Genomic DNA, 16337 nt, shown 5'->3' with positions numbered 1-16337 from the left:
CTCTCTCCTTCTATCATTCATCCCTTTCCCTCTGGGACGCTGTGGTGCATGTGTATTTAAGTGGTAGGCAGAGTTGGGAACAAGCAGCTTGGTCAACATTGTGTCTCCGTGGAACAAACAGGTTAGTGCTTGACATATATTGAGCTATCATTTAAGGATAAAAGGCTGGTCAATGGAATGTATGAGGCTACAGAAACACAAACACCTGCTACAGGCATTTTTCCTGGAGTGATCAGTGGACAACTGGAAGAGGACTGGAGCCTGCTGGTGGTTTCTGCTGGATTAAGTTCTGACTCCTAAGTGGTAACTCTGCGGTAATGGGACTGCTCTAACAACCTCTGAAAAGGTGGGCACGAAAATAGGTTGGCCCAGCTCTGACATTTGTGCAGCCTGAAAATTCAATTCAGTGGACCTTTATGGCAAATCTGTCCAACTTTGGCGTGACCTTCCCGGATACAGCCTGCTGTTATGTTATGTCTATTTTTATAAAAAGCATTTCACCAGATAGGCTATCCTGGTGCCAGAGAATAAGGGTGTGGCCAGAGGAGAAGGGTGTGGCCCTGCTAGGGGGTTAGAACCTGGTACAAGAAAGGGTGACCAAAGAGCTCTGGTTTGAAGGATGCAGCAAGGGTCTGCAAGCCAGAGGTCAATAAGCATAGGTTTCTGGTCTGTGTGTGGAAGCTTATACACAGGATCTAGACTGTGCAGGGCTTTGTAAGCGTGTACGAGGAGCTTGAGAAGTGCACATTTCTGAAATGGGAGCCACTGGAGGCCTTTGGGAGATACATCACCAAGCTTCAGAATCTGGATGACATGAAGGCTCTTGGTGAGCTGTGTGATGAATCCGACACATTTTATTCCCATACTCAAGTTTGCTGGTGATCAGGGCTTTTGCGACAGTTCTTAGGAGGAGGCAATCAAGCTGATCTGCCTGATCAGTTAGATTGGATTGTCAATTAATGTCCCTGGGTTCCTGGCTTTGTCCAACAGGTTGGGAGTCTGTCCTCGTTCAGATGGCCACAACCCAGAGGTAGCTGTCTTTCCCGAAGAGTACCACCTACATCTTGTTTAAGTTGAGCTTCAGAGTTAGTCTTAATCCAGCTGGCGACTTCTGACATGCAGGTGGTTAATTTCAACTGGGTGTTGCTCAAGAAGGAAAGGATGAGCTAGGTATCATGGTTATTCAAGATGATATTGAGGATGTGTGCACAGACTATATTGGGGAGGGGTGCCATTATAACAATGAAGATCATGGGGCTAAGTGAGGATCCTTGGGGAACTCAGCAGATCAGGTTGGAAGCAGAAGAGGATTATGATCTAGGCTGATGATCTGGGTGAGACCAGTAAGGAAAAAGCTGATCCATTGTTGAGTGAGGACCTCGTATGTCAGTTTTGTGGAAGCGTTGGATGTGGAGGAGGTGAGAGGGTGTCGAAAGCAGCAGAGAGGTTGAGGAGACTCAGTGGCTCAGAGCAGCAAAAAAGAGTCTGCACCTGAATTACAAAATCCTGATAGGGCAAATGCACTAAGAATACCCAAGTGACAAGGCCTTACCTGGAGCAAACTTTTAACATTTGCTGCTCTCAGCTTTTCTCGCCAAAGCCAACAACTTCAGCGAAACCTCGTCCAATGGCTATCCAACTTTGAGAGGACTTCCTTGGATAATGCCTGCGACCTTACCTGCTGGCGAATGTAAACTTCCATTTCAGAGTCTAAACCAGAAGGTAAAACCTTTTACGTGGTGTATCCGACCCACGCTCCATCGCGGTTTGCCTGAATTTGTGCCTAGGTCCCACTAGAACGCTAACGGTACTTTCTAGTGGTCCTTTATATTTTCTTGCCATTTTTCTCTCTAAATTATTTTAAAATTAGTGTTAGATTTTTGGCATGTTTGGTGTCATATAATTTATTAAATGTGTATAATTTAGAGTAGGAACTTTACTGTGTTGTGCTTTCACATGTTAAGGGTGTTGGTACTGCTTTACACATTTTCTCCAATTTAAGCCTTTGTGTTCATTGTCACAGCAGTCAGGGGCTGATCTCAGGTTGAAACCTTTGCCTGGACCCAACTGGTTGTTGGCTTTATTATTTGTAGTAAATTACCACCCACCCTAATTTATAATTCATTTTACTACACAACTAGAATGCTAGTGCTACATCTGATGGCTTCTTTTTCTAAAGGGTGCATCATTTCAGTGCAGAAACTTATATCTGACTGCAGGATATTGTGAATTCTAAAAAAAACAAACTAATGTTATTGTCTTGGGACAAGCTGTGCTGTATTGGCTTACTATCATCAAATTGAAAGCACTATGACATTACACTGAGGAAAAATACCAATTATGGTACATAAGTAACAGCAATAAAAAGTTATTAAAAATTAAATGATAAACAGAATGCTTGGTTGAAAAATACAAAAATAAATAGGGATCAACAGCTTCTGGTACCTATAAAAACCAATGCAAAGACCAAAGATCACATAAAAGCCTGATGGTGCATTCACAGTCAGAAGATGAGTGGAAGGCATAGGCTCCATACCCCATCCTTATTCCCCCACCTCACTTAGGTGCAGGGGAATTACAGGGTTTCTGCTGGAGAAACCTCTTCAGACTCCATCAATGGAAACTGAGGACTATGCAAATCAACCCCTATGTAACATCAGGTGGGTGGCTGTCGCACCACTCTATTTTGGGCAGTGCACCCGCCACTTGATTTCCCCACTCAGAACCATCATGTGAGGCATAGCATTCTCAGGTAGAAAAAAAAAAAACAATGCCCATTTGTGCCGTTCATATTTTGTTTTACTGAATCCAGCTCCTGCTGTAAGAGTTTGTTTCAGTAGAACATAGCACCATTCAACAAACTAAACTACTTTCACTGCAACCACCATACGAATAGATGCACTAAAATGCAAAGAGATCTCTCCCTGGCAGGTAGTAATCTTTAAATACGGCAGTTAGGCCTCTAAACAAAGGCAAGAGCCTCTACTGGTGTGAAGGTGCCACCCATCAAAGATTAATGAGGCTTTATTTCTAGAAATACTTTATACTAAGCTCTAGATAATTTCTTAAGGGTTCAAAGATTTGAGAGTCCTTTTTACAACCTGTAAGACCACTGACCAGAAAAGGTGGGCGGTGGATTTGTAGAAAGATGAATCAAGAGACAACTCAAAGTTTCAACTCTTAAGGTCACTGAAAGAGGCTGTGATGCCATACTTGACTTAAGCAAAGAGGTCCCAATTGGTGTGATATGGAGGAATGATGAGGACAGTAAAAAGTACAAAGCTCTTAGCACTGTAACATTTCTCACCAAGTAAAAGATGGAATATGATACAGTACCAGATTAAGCATCTGCACAGTGGGGTGGAGCTCCTGAAGTTCATGAAAGGCAATGCAGAAATGGAACAACATAGGAGCATAACAAACCCGTAATGAACACCAAATTAATCACACAACATTTTATGATTTGCACAGGAAAAGATTACTCTTATCGGCGCACAGATCAAGAAAGGGAACAGCATAAGATAATGCATGCAAAAATGACCCTCCAAAAGACAGGTGAGCCTTGGACAGGAAGGACAAGAGATAGGACATATTTTTCATTGAATAAAGAGAGGGCCTAATCTGCGATTTCCAGTGCTATAGAATTAAAATGGTTTCCATCACAATCAACCTCCGTTGCAATTCCAGACTGTGGGGGTGATTCTGACTATGGCGGACGGCGGAGGCCGTCCGCCATAGTACCGCCGCCAAATGACCGCATCGCGGTCAAAAGACCGCGGCGGCCATTCAGACATTTCCTCTGGGCCGGCGGGCGCTCTCCAAAAGAGCGCCCGCCGGCCCAGAGGAAATGCCCCTGCAACGAGGACGCCGGCTCAGAATTGAGCCGGCGTAGTTGCAGGGGTGCGGCGGGTGCAGTTGCACCCGTCGCGTATTTCAGTGTCTGCAAGGCAGACACTGAAATACTTTGCGGGCCCCCAGGGGCCCCGCGGCACCCCCTACCGCCATCCTGTTCATGGCGGGTTTCCCGCCAGGAACAGGATGGCGGTAGGGACTGTCAGAATCCTCATGGCGGCGGAGCGCGCTCCGCCGCCATGAAGGATTCCCCCGAGCAGCGGTAAGTCGGCGGGAGCCCGCCGACTTGCCGCTTCTGACCGCGGCTGAACCGCCGCGGTCAGAATGCTCGTGGGAGCACCGCCAGCCTGTTGGCGGTGCTCCCGTGGTCGGTGGCACCTTGCACCAGGCCCAGTTATCCCTTATTAGTGTATAGGGTGTCTAGCAGCTTAGGCTGATAGATAATGGTAGCTTAGCAGAGCAGCTTAGGCTGAACTAGGAGACGTGTGAAGCTACTACAGTACCACTTAGTGTCATATGCACAATATCATAAGAAAACACAATACACAGTTATACTAAAAATAAAGGTACTTTATTTTTATGACAATATGCCAAAGTATCTTAGAGTGTACCCTCAGTGAGAGGATAGGAAATATACACAAGTTATATATACACAATAGCAAAAATATGCAGTATAGTCTTAGAAAACAGTGCAAACAATGTATAGTTACAATAGGATGCAATGGGGAAACATAGGGATAGGGGCAACACAAACCATATACTCCAAAAGTGGAATGCGAACCACGAATGGACCCCAAACCTATGTGACCTTGTAGAGGGTCGCTGGGACTATTAGAAAATAGTGAGAGTTAGAAAAATAACCCTCCCCAAGACCCTGAAAAGTGAGTGCAAAGTGCACTAAAGTTCCCCTAAGGACAAAATAGTCGTGTTAGAGGGAAAATGCAAGGAAAACACAAATCAGCAATGCAACAACGATGGATTCCTGACTGAGGGTACCTGTGGAACAAGGGGACCAAGTCCAAAAGTCACAAGCAGCTCGGAGATGGGCAGATGCCCAAGAAATGCCAGCGGTTGGTGCAAAGAAGCTCTTACTAGGCTGAAGAACTGTGAATACTGCAGGAACGACAAGGGCTAGAGACTTCCCCTTTGGAGGATGGATCCCCCACGCCTTGGAGAGTCGTTCAGAAGTGTTTTCCCGCCGGATGGACGCCAACAAGCCTTGCTACACGCAAATCGTGTGTTTGGCGTTTTTGGACGCTGCTGGGGCCCAGGAGGGACCAGGAGGTCGCAAATTGGACCTGCAGAGAGAGGGGACGTCGAGCAAGACAAAGAGCCCTCACTGAAGCAGGTAGCACCCGGAGAAGTGCCAGAAACAGGCACTACGAGGATGCGTGAAACGGTGCTCGCCGAAGTTGCACAAAGGAGTCCCACGTCACCGGAGACCAACTTAGAAAGTCGTGCAATGCAGGTTAGAGTGCCGTGGACCCAGGCTTGGCTGTGCACGAAGGATTTCCGCCGGAAGTGCACAGGGGCCGGAGTAGCTTGCAAAGTCGCGGTTCCCAGCAATGCAGCCCAGCGAGGTGAGGCAAGGACTTACCTCCACCAAACTTGGACTGAAGAGTCACTGGACTGTGGGGGTCACTTGGACAGAGTCGCTGGATTCGAGGGACCTCGCTCGTCGTGCTGAGAGGAGACCCAAGGGACCGGTAATGCAGCTTTTTGGTGCCTGCGGTTGCAGGGGGAAGATTCCGTCGACCCACGGGAGATTTCTTCGGAGCTTCTGGTGCAGAGAGGAGGCAGACTACCCCCACAGCATGCACAAGCAGGAAAACAGTCGAGAAGGCGGCAGGATCAGCGTTACAGAGTTGCAGTAGTCGTCTTTGCTACTATGTTGCAGGTTTGCAGGCTTCCAGCGCGGTCAGCGGTCGATTCCTTATCAGAAGGTGAAGAGGGAGATGCAGAGGAACTCGGCTGAGCTCATGCATTCGTTATCTGAAGTTTCCCCAGAGACAGAGACCCTAAATAGCCAGAAAAGAGGGTTTGGCTACCTAGGAGAGAGGAAAGGCTACTAACACCTGAAGGAGCCTATCACAAGGAGTCTCTGACGTCACCTGGTGGCACTGGCCACTCAGAGCAGTCCAGTGTGCCAGCAGCACCTCTGTTTCCAAGATGGCAGAGGTCTGGAGCACACTGGAGGAGCTCTGGACACCTCCCAGGGGAGGTGCAGGTCAGGGGAGTGGTCACTCCCCTTTCCTTTGTCCAGTTTCGCGCCAGAGCAGGGGCTAAGGGGTCCCTGAACCAGTGTAGACTGGCTTATGCAGAATTGGGCACATCTGTGCCCAACAAAGCATTTCCAGAGGCTGGGGGAGGCTACTCCTCCCCTGCCTTCACACCATTTTCCAAAGGGAGAGGGTGTCACACCCTCTCTCAGAGGAAGTTCTTTGTTCTGCCATCCTGGGCCAGGCCTGGCTGGACCCCAGGAGGGCAGCTGCCTGTTTGAGGGGTTGGCAGCAGCAGCAGCTGCAGTGAAACCCCAGGAAGGGCAGTCTGGCAGTACCAGGGTCTGTGCTACAGACCACTGGGATCATGGAATTGTACCAACAATGCCAGGATGGCATAGAGGGGGCAATTCCATGATCATAGACATGTTACATGGCCATATTCGGAGTTACCATGGTGAAGCTACATATAGGTAGTGACCTATATGTAGTGCACGCGTGTAATGGTGTCCCCGCACTCACAAAGTTCAGTGAATTGGCTCTGAACAATGTGGGGGCACCTTGGCTAGTGCCAGGGTGCCCTCACACTAAGTAACTTTGCACCTAACCTTTACCAGGTAAAGGTTAGCCATATAGGTGACTTATAAGTTACTCAAGTGCAGTGTAAAATGGCTGTGAAATAACGTGGACGTTATTTCACTCAGGCTGCAGTGGCAGGCCTGTGTAAGAATTGTCAGAGCTCCCTATGGGTGGCAAAAGAAATGCTGCAGCCCATAGGGATCTCCTGGAACCCCAATACCCTGGGTACCTCAGTACCATATACTAGGGAATTATAAGGGTGTTCCAGTAAGCCAATGTAAATTGGTAAAATTGGTCACTAGCCTGTTAGTGACAATTTGAAAGTAATGAGAGAGCATAACCACTGAGGTTCTGGTTAGCAGAGCCTCAGTGAGACAGTTAGGCACCACACAGGGAACATATACATGCACACCTATGAGCACTGGGGCCCTGTGTGACAGGGTCCCAGTGACACATACATATAGGCCACAAACCTATGAGCACTGGGGTCCTGACCAGCAGGATCCCAGTGACACATAACAACCATACTGAAAACATAGTGTTTTCACTATGAGCACTGAGGCCTGGCTATCAGGATCCCAGTGAGACAGTGAAAACAGTGACAAACATCCTGACATACACTCACAAACAGGCCAAAAGTGGGGGTAACAAGGCTAGAAAGAGGCTACCTTCTCACCAGAATGACCCCCTGTGTCTGTGATTTCTGGTACCACCTTGGATTGCAAAGCCAGCTGAGGATGGTGGGAGTGGACAAGTGTTTTTGAGTGACTGATAGGCCAGTCAATCAGAGCTGCTTAAACACAAAGACCAACTGCTTTTCTCACTGAGGAGTTCATTTATGTTCAAGAACATTTACTCACCTCACTTATAAAACATACATATTCAACTAAAGTTTGAGAGAAGTCCTGATGGCGTAATATAACACGGTCACCTACAAAAGACAAATCAAAGTATTATATTAGTCTTTCTATAAAAAAAAAGGTACGTTACTATCCACACAAAAAAATGACATTGCTTTTGAATCACGGTGACAAATGTATTTAATATTTATGCTTACTTTGTTTCTCAGTCTTTTTGGCTTAAAGCGTCTATTTCGTGCATGGTGAGTTAAGTACAGAGCTAAGGAGAACCACATTTCTTTGGGGTGTTTTCAAGCAGGGACCAAGATATTTTGCCTATTTTGCCTTGTTAAAGATAATGGCCCACCAAGAAACACAAATGGGTTCTGCTAAAATCATTCATCTGCTACATCAGTTAGTCATCCCCTATGCCATTTAAGGAATGTTCTCAATAACCATACTTCCAGTAGAACAATGAATTCCCATATTACATGGTAAATACGTATGAAACGGGATGTTAATATCAATGGAATTCCAGTACTGCCCGGCTTAAAATGAAAGTGCACATAACTGCAAGTGTGGAGAAGTAAGTAGTTGAAAGCGGACAGTATGGAACTAACTGTGAGAGATACAACAGGGAGAGGGGACAAGAGAATATAGGTCGTGAGTAAACGAGATGCAGTGAGGTAGCTGGAAAGGAAAGCACTAAAGGCATGGAGAGGCAAGCACAGAGAACACTGGGCTAGCAGAGAGGAGAGGCATTAAGGAAGAGTGGTGAGGAAGACAGCAAAGAAGAGACAAGGTGGAGAGGAACAGTAAAAAGGAGGTGAAAGGAGGAGTAGAGAGTGGTGGCAAGAAGCTGAAAAGGATCGAAAAAGAAAAGACAGAAAGAATGGAGACAAACAGGAACAAAGCAAATCATATGGTCAGGAGGTGGTTGTGCCAAAGAAGCAGACAGAGAAATGAGAACTACTGAGAAACAATAGGAAACCAATCTCGAATTTCCCATGAACCAGTCATCAACTAGAGTGGGGTACCGAGTCCTCCCCCGCCATGGTCCTGGAGTGAAACCATAACCTTATGGCTCTGGTGGGGAATACCCAGAGTCTAACCTATGCCTGCTATTACAGCACTAGTAGGCATACAAGTGGAGTGCTTCAAGGGCTCTTTGTACAGATGACAGGGAAAATGAACTGCGTGTGGAGGTTGATTAAAACTATAGGAACTAAAAGGCACTTTTGATACACACAGTCATGTAGTAGTAGCTAAAGGAAAGAGTGTTGAAGACTGTGCACGATACATGTCATTCTTTTTAGTGGAAATGAAGCAACATCACTCCTGCTTTAAGCTTTTTTCAGAAATATCAAAATAAAATGACTGGATGATTCTGTGATTTTAATACTGTAAGCAATTCAATTCTCAACATGGTTAGGTGAACTTCCCTCTTAAGCATCATGTTTGCCTATCTGCTAAATGCATTATTCAAATTCATTTTAAAATCCCAGAAGTGTATGAAAACGGTACAATCAGTTGTCTGCAAGAACTCTTTCAGCAACTGTCTCATATACAGATGTGCAGTGGAAAAAGTGCAATGACTGAATAAGTGTCTAGAATTGAACAGTACATGAATCTAGGAACTGCAATAGAATTCAGACTATTAAAGTTAAAGCCAATGCTTTTTTGTCTATTAGGCATATGTCTAAGCTTTTGTTGGTACTGCTACTTATTTTATAATTGTGTATTTCAAGAAAGGGAAAATAAAAGGAAGAACAACCTTGATATAACGATGGCCGGCCTTCGGCCACACCGGGCACTTCAAGGACCAAGAAATTCCCATTTCTTTTCAGGGTGACACCACACATGCTGAACTCTTTGATCTCAATTTCAGCTTGAATCTCCTCAAGCCACAGCAGAGTTGAAAAAGTCTTCTTATAATTATCAACATTCAATGTCTGAAAAAGAAACCAAACAGCTACTAAGGAAAACAGGAACTGAAACTAGACACACATATAAATAATTGTTAAAGAAGGAAAGATCATTTCGTTTCACACTTTGTGGAATATATTGAACCATATGAAACCCTTACGTTTCAGTAAGCAAGAACCCTCTTGTGGTGAAACACCATTACATTTCTCCTAGGGCAATTCACTCATAGCAAGACAGAGAGTACTACTATTTTCCTTAAAACTACTAACAAAATGTAACTGATGAATAACTGCAGACTATCTGGCATGGCCTGGAGGCAAAGCTTGTCTACATACAAACTCTTTAACGTTTTACAATTGGAAAAGAAAGCAATGAGGTAACAGAAAAAAAAAATCAAATGAGAGTGAAACCGAAGCTAGAACCCCCTCCATGATAAAAAATAACCCATCAATAAATGCATTACATTTTTGTTTACTGATATCGCTGCACCTTCTGAGACTCGTTAGGAGCAAATCCACATACCGTTTATCTTTCAATGGGTTCTTAAAGAACCTTAGGAGTTTTTCAAATCTGTCTCTCTTACATCTAGTGTGGCTCTAACCTTGTCCCTGCAGTAACATTTCTCCATTCCGCTAACCTGTCCCTGCAGCCTTAAAAGTTTCCCAGGACCCTGTACTATGGTGTGGTTGGTGATACTGGGAAGAAGAGGCCAGGCCCAGCTGCAGCAAATGAATGGGTCTTGTGCTCAAAGGTATGACTGCTGCACACATGAACACCTATCTCCAATCTACCTCACAGTGACATGTCAGGTTTTGGAAGAGCTCACATTTCCAATTGAGCCTATCAAAATTTAGGAGAGGCATTCTGGTATACCCTTTCCATATAACTTGTGTACGACATTAATGAGGGTTCAAAATCGTTTCTGCCTTTTAAAGAAAATTCTGAATAAAAGAGAAATCTATACATTGTCATGGAGTAAAACGTTTGATCAAAGGAGCCTCTGCTTTTGTACATATGCACACTCAATGGCATGACCATGACATGTCTTTCAGTTCACGCTCAAATACCTCAGAAAGGGGTCAGCTCATATTCAACTTTACATCTTTTCCAGTCCCTTTTTCTGACTATTCAAGAGACCTGTTCATCCCCATGTTACATATAGAAGCTAATGATGATGTGTGTTTTTATTAGTCAAAGCTATGCACAAGTGATGTTTTCCACCTGAAAGGTCTACTTTCCTAAACTCTACAAGTAAAACCACAGGGCTTTGTTCACATCAAACTTCCAGAAAGTATCAGACATTCAAAATGGCAAATACAGTGAAGGGTGTACTTCCCACATATATTCATTTTTCCTTCTTCAACAGCCCGGGTTAACATACTTTAAGATGGTTCTTAAATGCTTTATCATTGATTTCCTTGCTTTCTCCACAGCACAGCTGCAAAAGGACAGTCATTTTTCACATCAGTTTTGTGAATTGATCGGAAGTTGTCATTAGAGCTCAAGTTCCCTCTGGATTTGCTTCATTATTCAGAGAACACAAAGAGATGCGTGGTTAAGTCATTGGAAATAGATGAAATGAGACAGCCTACAATCCTTTTTCTACAGTAGACACACGGATTTCATTAATTTTGACTCTTGGAAAACTATTGCATTTAGAAACTGTGTTCCAGCCACAAGATCTTCCACACATTAATTAGTACTTTCAAATTATTGAAATGGTCCATGGAAGGTTATATGGGTGGGAGAAGGGATTGGCATTTTACTTTTAAAATGCCTGGTTTCATCTGGATATGGACCTCTGCTAGAATCCTTTAAGTAATGAAATATAAATTTCAGTAAGAGGAGTGGCCAGCAGCTGCCTAACATGACTCTCTGGCAAACTACCATCGAATAAATATCACAAAATATATCATTCTACAAACCACAATTTGAAAGAGGCCTCCTACTTCAGTGACCACCAAAAATGTGGTGATAAATAGACAAGGATTGAAAGCAGGGTGACAGCCCCCACGATTAGTGACAGTGGAGAAGGAGGGACTACAAAGAGATGGTTAGCACACCACCTGTCTCCTTGCACTTTACTGTCATGCACAAAGATACTAGGAGAATTGAGCAGGATGGCATGGCTCACAACTGCTCAGAAAGACAAACGTTGTTGGGGTTGAAGATGACATTCTTGCTGATAACAAGGTGGTGATCATCTTAAAAACAAATTGGAAGTAAAGCCCGTAGAAAACATCAATATAACACAAAGAAGGAGTAAGACACCAAAGCCATGAAAATAGGAAGGACACATATTCTACAGAGGCAATTGGGTGCATGCCCATAGAAATGCAGAGCGAGCAAGCCTGCGAACTACAGAAAGCCTCACATGTTCATATACTCTGTGAATGCTGAGACGTGGTGTTAGGTTTTCCCATTGGTAGAAATGGTGATGAATCGAAAAACAAATGCCCAGAAATTGCTCATGAAACCTCCAATCTGATTGGATGACATACATCCATCACAAAACAAAAATAAAATGCGGGCTTTCATGGGGAAGAGTAATCTTGATACACTGCAAACAACTAGAGCAATTAAACCCTCCTTTCAGGCATGAAACTTAACAAGGATGGATAAAGCACTTCTGCAAAAACAAAAACTGCCACGCTCTCAAGGCCATGAAGGTAAATGGTTTTCCACTAATTTAGACCCACAAACTCAAACCATCCTAAAGATGTTCTGAAGAGGTGAAACCTAGGACTGATTCACAAACGTGGGACTAGTAAAGCGTTGATAACTGTGGTACCGGTCGTCTGTCCTAGACTGGTGTGGAATGTTCAGAGTCATGTTGATTGCATGATGACATTAGGGTGAGTATTCTATCCCTGTCAGTTGAAGATTCAGTCTACAGTTGGGGCTGAGTTGGTTATCTCATAGCTCCTAGTGGGGATCCTATACCTGTAACCTGTTCCTGAAAAAACTACATGTACCGGTGTGTTTCCCGTGTCTCCTTACCAGCGTACAGCTTCTAAACCTAACAGTGATGACGAGTAAAAACATAAGGAGTCTGAAGGAGCAGGCATTGAAGGTACATAAAAGTGTAATGCTTAAGAAGGACCCTACCAGTGCCACAAGACCTAGCACCCCCAACACAGAGACCACCTACTGTGTGAAGAGAATGAGTCAGAGCATCCAAAACACTGGCATAATGATTGTTAGACCTGACAGCCTTAGAATGGTCAGACCCTAACTTTTTGCCTGCCTCCGTTTGCCTGCCTCCCTCCACCTTTGAGGTACAGTGTTTGCTGTTTTTTAGGCTCTGCCCACTTTACCACTGCTAACCAGTGCTAAAGTGCATATGCTCTCTCCCTTTAAACATGGTAACATTGGATCACACCCAATTGGGCTATTTAATTTACTTATAAGTCCCTAGTAGAGTGCACTATATGTGCCAGAGGCCTGTAGATTACAAGCTACTAGTGGGCCTGCAGCACTGATTGTGCCACCCACTTCAGTAGCCTCTTAACCTTGTCTCAGGCCTGCCAGTGCAAAGCTTGTGTGTGCAGTTCACTGCCAATTCGACTTGCCATTTAAAAGTACTTGCCAAGCCTAAAACTCCCCCTTTTCTACATATAAGGCACCCCTAAGGTGTACCCTATGTAACCCATAGGGCAGGGTGCTGTGCAGGTAAAAGGCAGGACATGTACCTGGGAAGTTTACATGTCCTGGTAGTGTAAAACTCCTAAATTCGTTTTCACACTACTGTGAGGCCTGCTCCCTTCACAGGCTAACATTGGGGCTGCCCTCATACATTGTTTGGGTGGTAGCTGCTGATCTGAAAGGAGTAGGAAGGTATATATTTAGTATGGCCAGAATGGTAATACAAAATCCTGTTGACTGGTGAAGTTGGATTTAATATTACTATTTTAGAAATGCCACTTTTAGAAAGCAAGCATTTCTCTGCACTTAAATCTTTCTGTGCCTTACAATCCACATCTGGCTGGGCTTAGTTGACAGCTCCTTGTGCATTCACTCAGACACACCCCAAACACAGGATACTCAGCCTTCCTTGCATACATCTGCATTTTGAATGGGTCTTCCTGGGCTGGGAGGGTGGAGAGCCTGCTCTCATACAAAGGACTGCCACACCCCCTAATGGGACCCTGGCAGACAGGATTGAACTGAAAGGGGACCTGATGCACTTCTAAGCCACTCTTTGAAGTCTCCCCCTATTCAAAGGCACATTTGGGTATAAAAACAGGGCCTCTGCCCTACCACCTCAGACTCTCCATGGAGAAGAAACCTGAACCAGAACCTGCACCCTGACAAGAAAAACTGCCTGGCTGCCCAAAGGACTCACCTGACTGCTTTCTGAAGAGGACTGCTGCCTTGCTGTTGCCCTGCTGTCTTGCTGCGCTGCAGAAGTGCTCTCCAAGGACTTGGATGAACTGCCTCCTGTTACCTGAAGTCTCAGAACCAAAAAGACGTCTCTCCTGCAGCTGGAATCCCCGTGCGGCGAAAATTCAACCACCGCCTGCTAAGAACGACGCACAGCCTGCTTGCGGTGAAAAATTCACTGCACCCCGAGACCGGAACCACGCAGCCTCGACCTTGCGACAGAAGATCGACGCAGCGCCAGCGACATGACAAGAACTACGCACGGCCCTACCGGATCGACGCAAGCCTACTCAGAACGACAACGCCCGACTTCCTGAGAGGGATCGACGCATTGCCTGCCATGCGGAAGGAAATTCCACGCATCGCCTACCGGAATCGACGCAGCCCCTGACTTCGCTCCGCAAGCCCAGGATTCCACGCATCGTCCCTGTGGCGTCTGAAAACCCAGCAACCCGAAGAGGATCAGAGTCCGCGCGTCGGAAATCGATGCAATGTCTTCCCCGCATGGAAAATAACGACGCAAGTCCATGTGCAAAGGGGAAAAAATGGCACACACTCACCGGTTTCCATGCACCTCCTCCTCTGAGGTCCCTTGCGAGGATTTTTCAAGGCAAACCAGGTACTTTGCCCTGCAAGAGACACTTGTTGTTTCTAGGAGAATGTAAGACACTTTTTTATTGCTTTTACAGTATTATTTCAACTCTAAGACACTTGATATCACTTTCAGTGATAGCCCTACAATTGCTTATTTCATCTTTATTCATTTTGACCTGCATTTATTCAGATAAATATTATATATTTTTCTAAACACTGTGGTGTATTTTTGTGGTGTTATATTGTGGTATTGTATGATTTATTGCACAAATACTTTACACATTGCCTTCTAAGTTAAGCCTGACTGCTCAGTGCCAAGCTACCAGAGGGTGGACACAGGATAATTTGGATTGTGTGTGACTTACCCTGATGAGAATGAGGGTCCTTGCTTGGACAGGGGGTAACCTAACTGCCAACCAAAGACCCCATTTCTAACAATGAACAAAAGCTGAAGAAAGCTCTGAAGAAAGTGCAACACAAAGATAAGTCCTAAGTGCTAAAAGGTACACGGAGCAGCAGCTGAATTCACTGGATGATGCTAGGAATTGTAAGTAATACTGGGAATGTAGAGCCCGAATCCATCCACGACAAACGTGCTGAAAATGCCCCTCATTTTCCAGCTTAAGCTGCTTGCACTGCTTTTGCATCTGTGCAGACAAAAGCTCTTAGAGCACAAAAGTATGACGAAACAATAACAGATCAGGGATGCAAAGTTAATCACAGCTAAAAGTGAAGAGAAAAAGAGGGAGAGAAAAAAAAGACAGCTGGAAGAAAGAGTGATAGTACGGACATTACAATATGAAAAAAAACTGTGACAAGAAGGAAGGGTCAAAAGAATGAAAGGATGTATTGAAGGGTAAACGCACTGATGGGTGGTAGGGTAAAAACATTTTCATAGTGGGTGAAAGACTGACTGGAATGATGAAAGGCTGGATGAATGGTGGATGGATAAATGGACATCTATATGGAAGGATGAAAGAATGGACTAGTGGATTGATAAAGGAAGGTGAACTGATAGATAAAGAATGGATGGATACTTTAAAGGATGGATGAATTGTTAAAAGTGAGAGTGTAGGATGATAGAACACTAATGATGAAATGGTAGATAGAATGATGAAAGGATGGACTGAAGTATGAAAGGACTGATAATGCATAAAAGGCTTAAAGGATGGAAACAAGGGGACAGAAGGCAGGACTACATGGAACTCATCTAGGGTGTGTAGGATTTACTTGCTTCCCTCATTCATGGCACTTAAGGTATATATGAAAGTAGGGGGGGTATTTTAATTTCCTGGCTACTCCCATGACCAAGGATCCCAGAACCGTCAGTTCTCTCTAGTTTCAACAACTGCAATCCGTATCGATCGTGCTGCAGCATTTTGCCAGACACAGGACTGGCATACTGTTATCTGTCATAAGGACATAAAGGTTTAAATCTTCCAGGAGTAAAATTAAATACTGTTGGTCTTGGCCCTTTCTGCAGGTTCTCTGCAGCAGCAAATCCTGTTCAGTGGCTCCTCGCAGGAAGGGTATCCGGCTTTGTGAAGTCCCTATCGACTACAGCCTGCAGCTTCATCCCACTGGAGATTGCAGACTTCCGCAAAACAAACTACGTCCAAACCTAGAAATGTTCAACACAACTTCATCCAGCAGCTTCCCAACGCCACCACCTCCTCTCCGGACACCATTGGCTCTTTTGCGCCGCTGAATTTTACCCTCTCTGACATTTTTCTACTAAAATTTCAAAAACGTCCAAAAGGTAAGGGGAGATTAGGCTGACTCCACTTTGTGGATGCGAAGATTCGAACCACGCTCCATTGTGGTAAGCCATAACTTTCGAATTTGTCCCGATCTCCCGCGACTAGATGTCTACAGTTGGCGCTTTGATCTTTCAGGTATTGTTTTTCAATGTAAACATTAAAAAAATTATAACTTCCATTCTACT

The 16337-nt window shown here is 44.8% G+C and overlaps 1 protein-coding gene across 1 annotated transcript in view; it reads right to left on the bottom strand.

Annotated features, from left to right (window-relative positions):
- MOV10L1 (Mov10 like RNA helicase 1) overlaps nt 1-16337 on the bottom strand; it is a 933047-nt gene that overhangs the window by 694971 nt on the left and 221739 nt on the right. The window contains exons 10-11 of the mRNA XM_069227566.1: nt 9264-9441; nt 7511-7581 (exon numbers count right to left, since the gene is read on the bottom strand). Of these exons, the coding sequence (XP_069083667.1) occupies nt 7511-7581; nt 9264-9441 (249 nt within the window). The remainder of the gene's footprint in view (nt 1-7510; nt 7582-9263; nt 9442-16337) is intronic.

Source organism: Pleurodeles waltl, chromosome 4_1 (genome assembly GCF_031143425.1).
Source record: "Pleurodeles waltl isolate 20211129_DDA chromosome 4_1, aPleWal1.hap1.20221129, whole genome shotgun sequence".
Taxonomy (NCBI): Eukaryota; Metazoa; Chordata; class Amphibia; order Caudata; family Salamandridae; genus Pleurodeles; species Pleurodeles waltl.
This window is presented reverse-complemented; position numbering and strand designations above follow the sequence as displayed.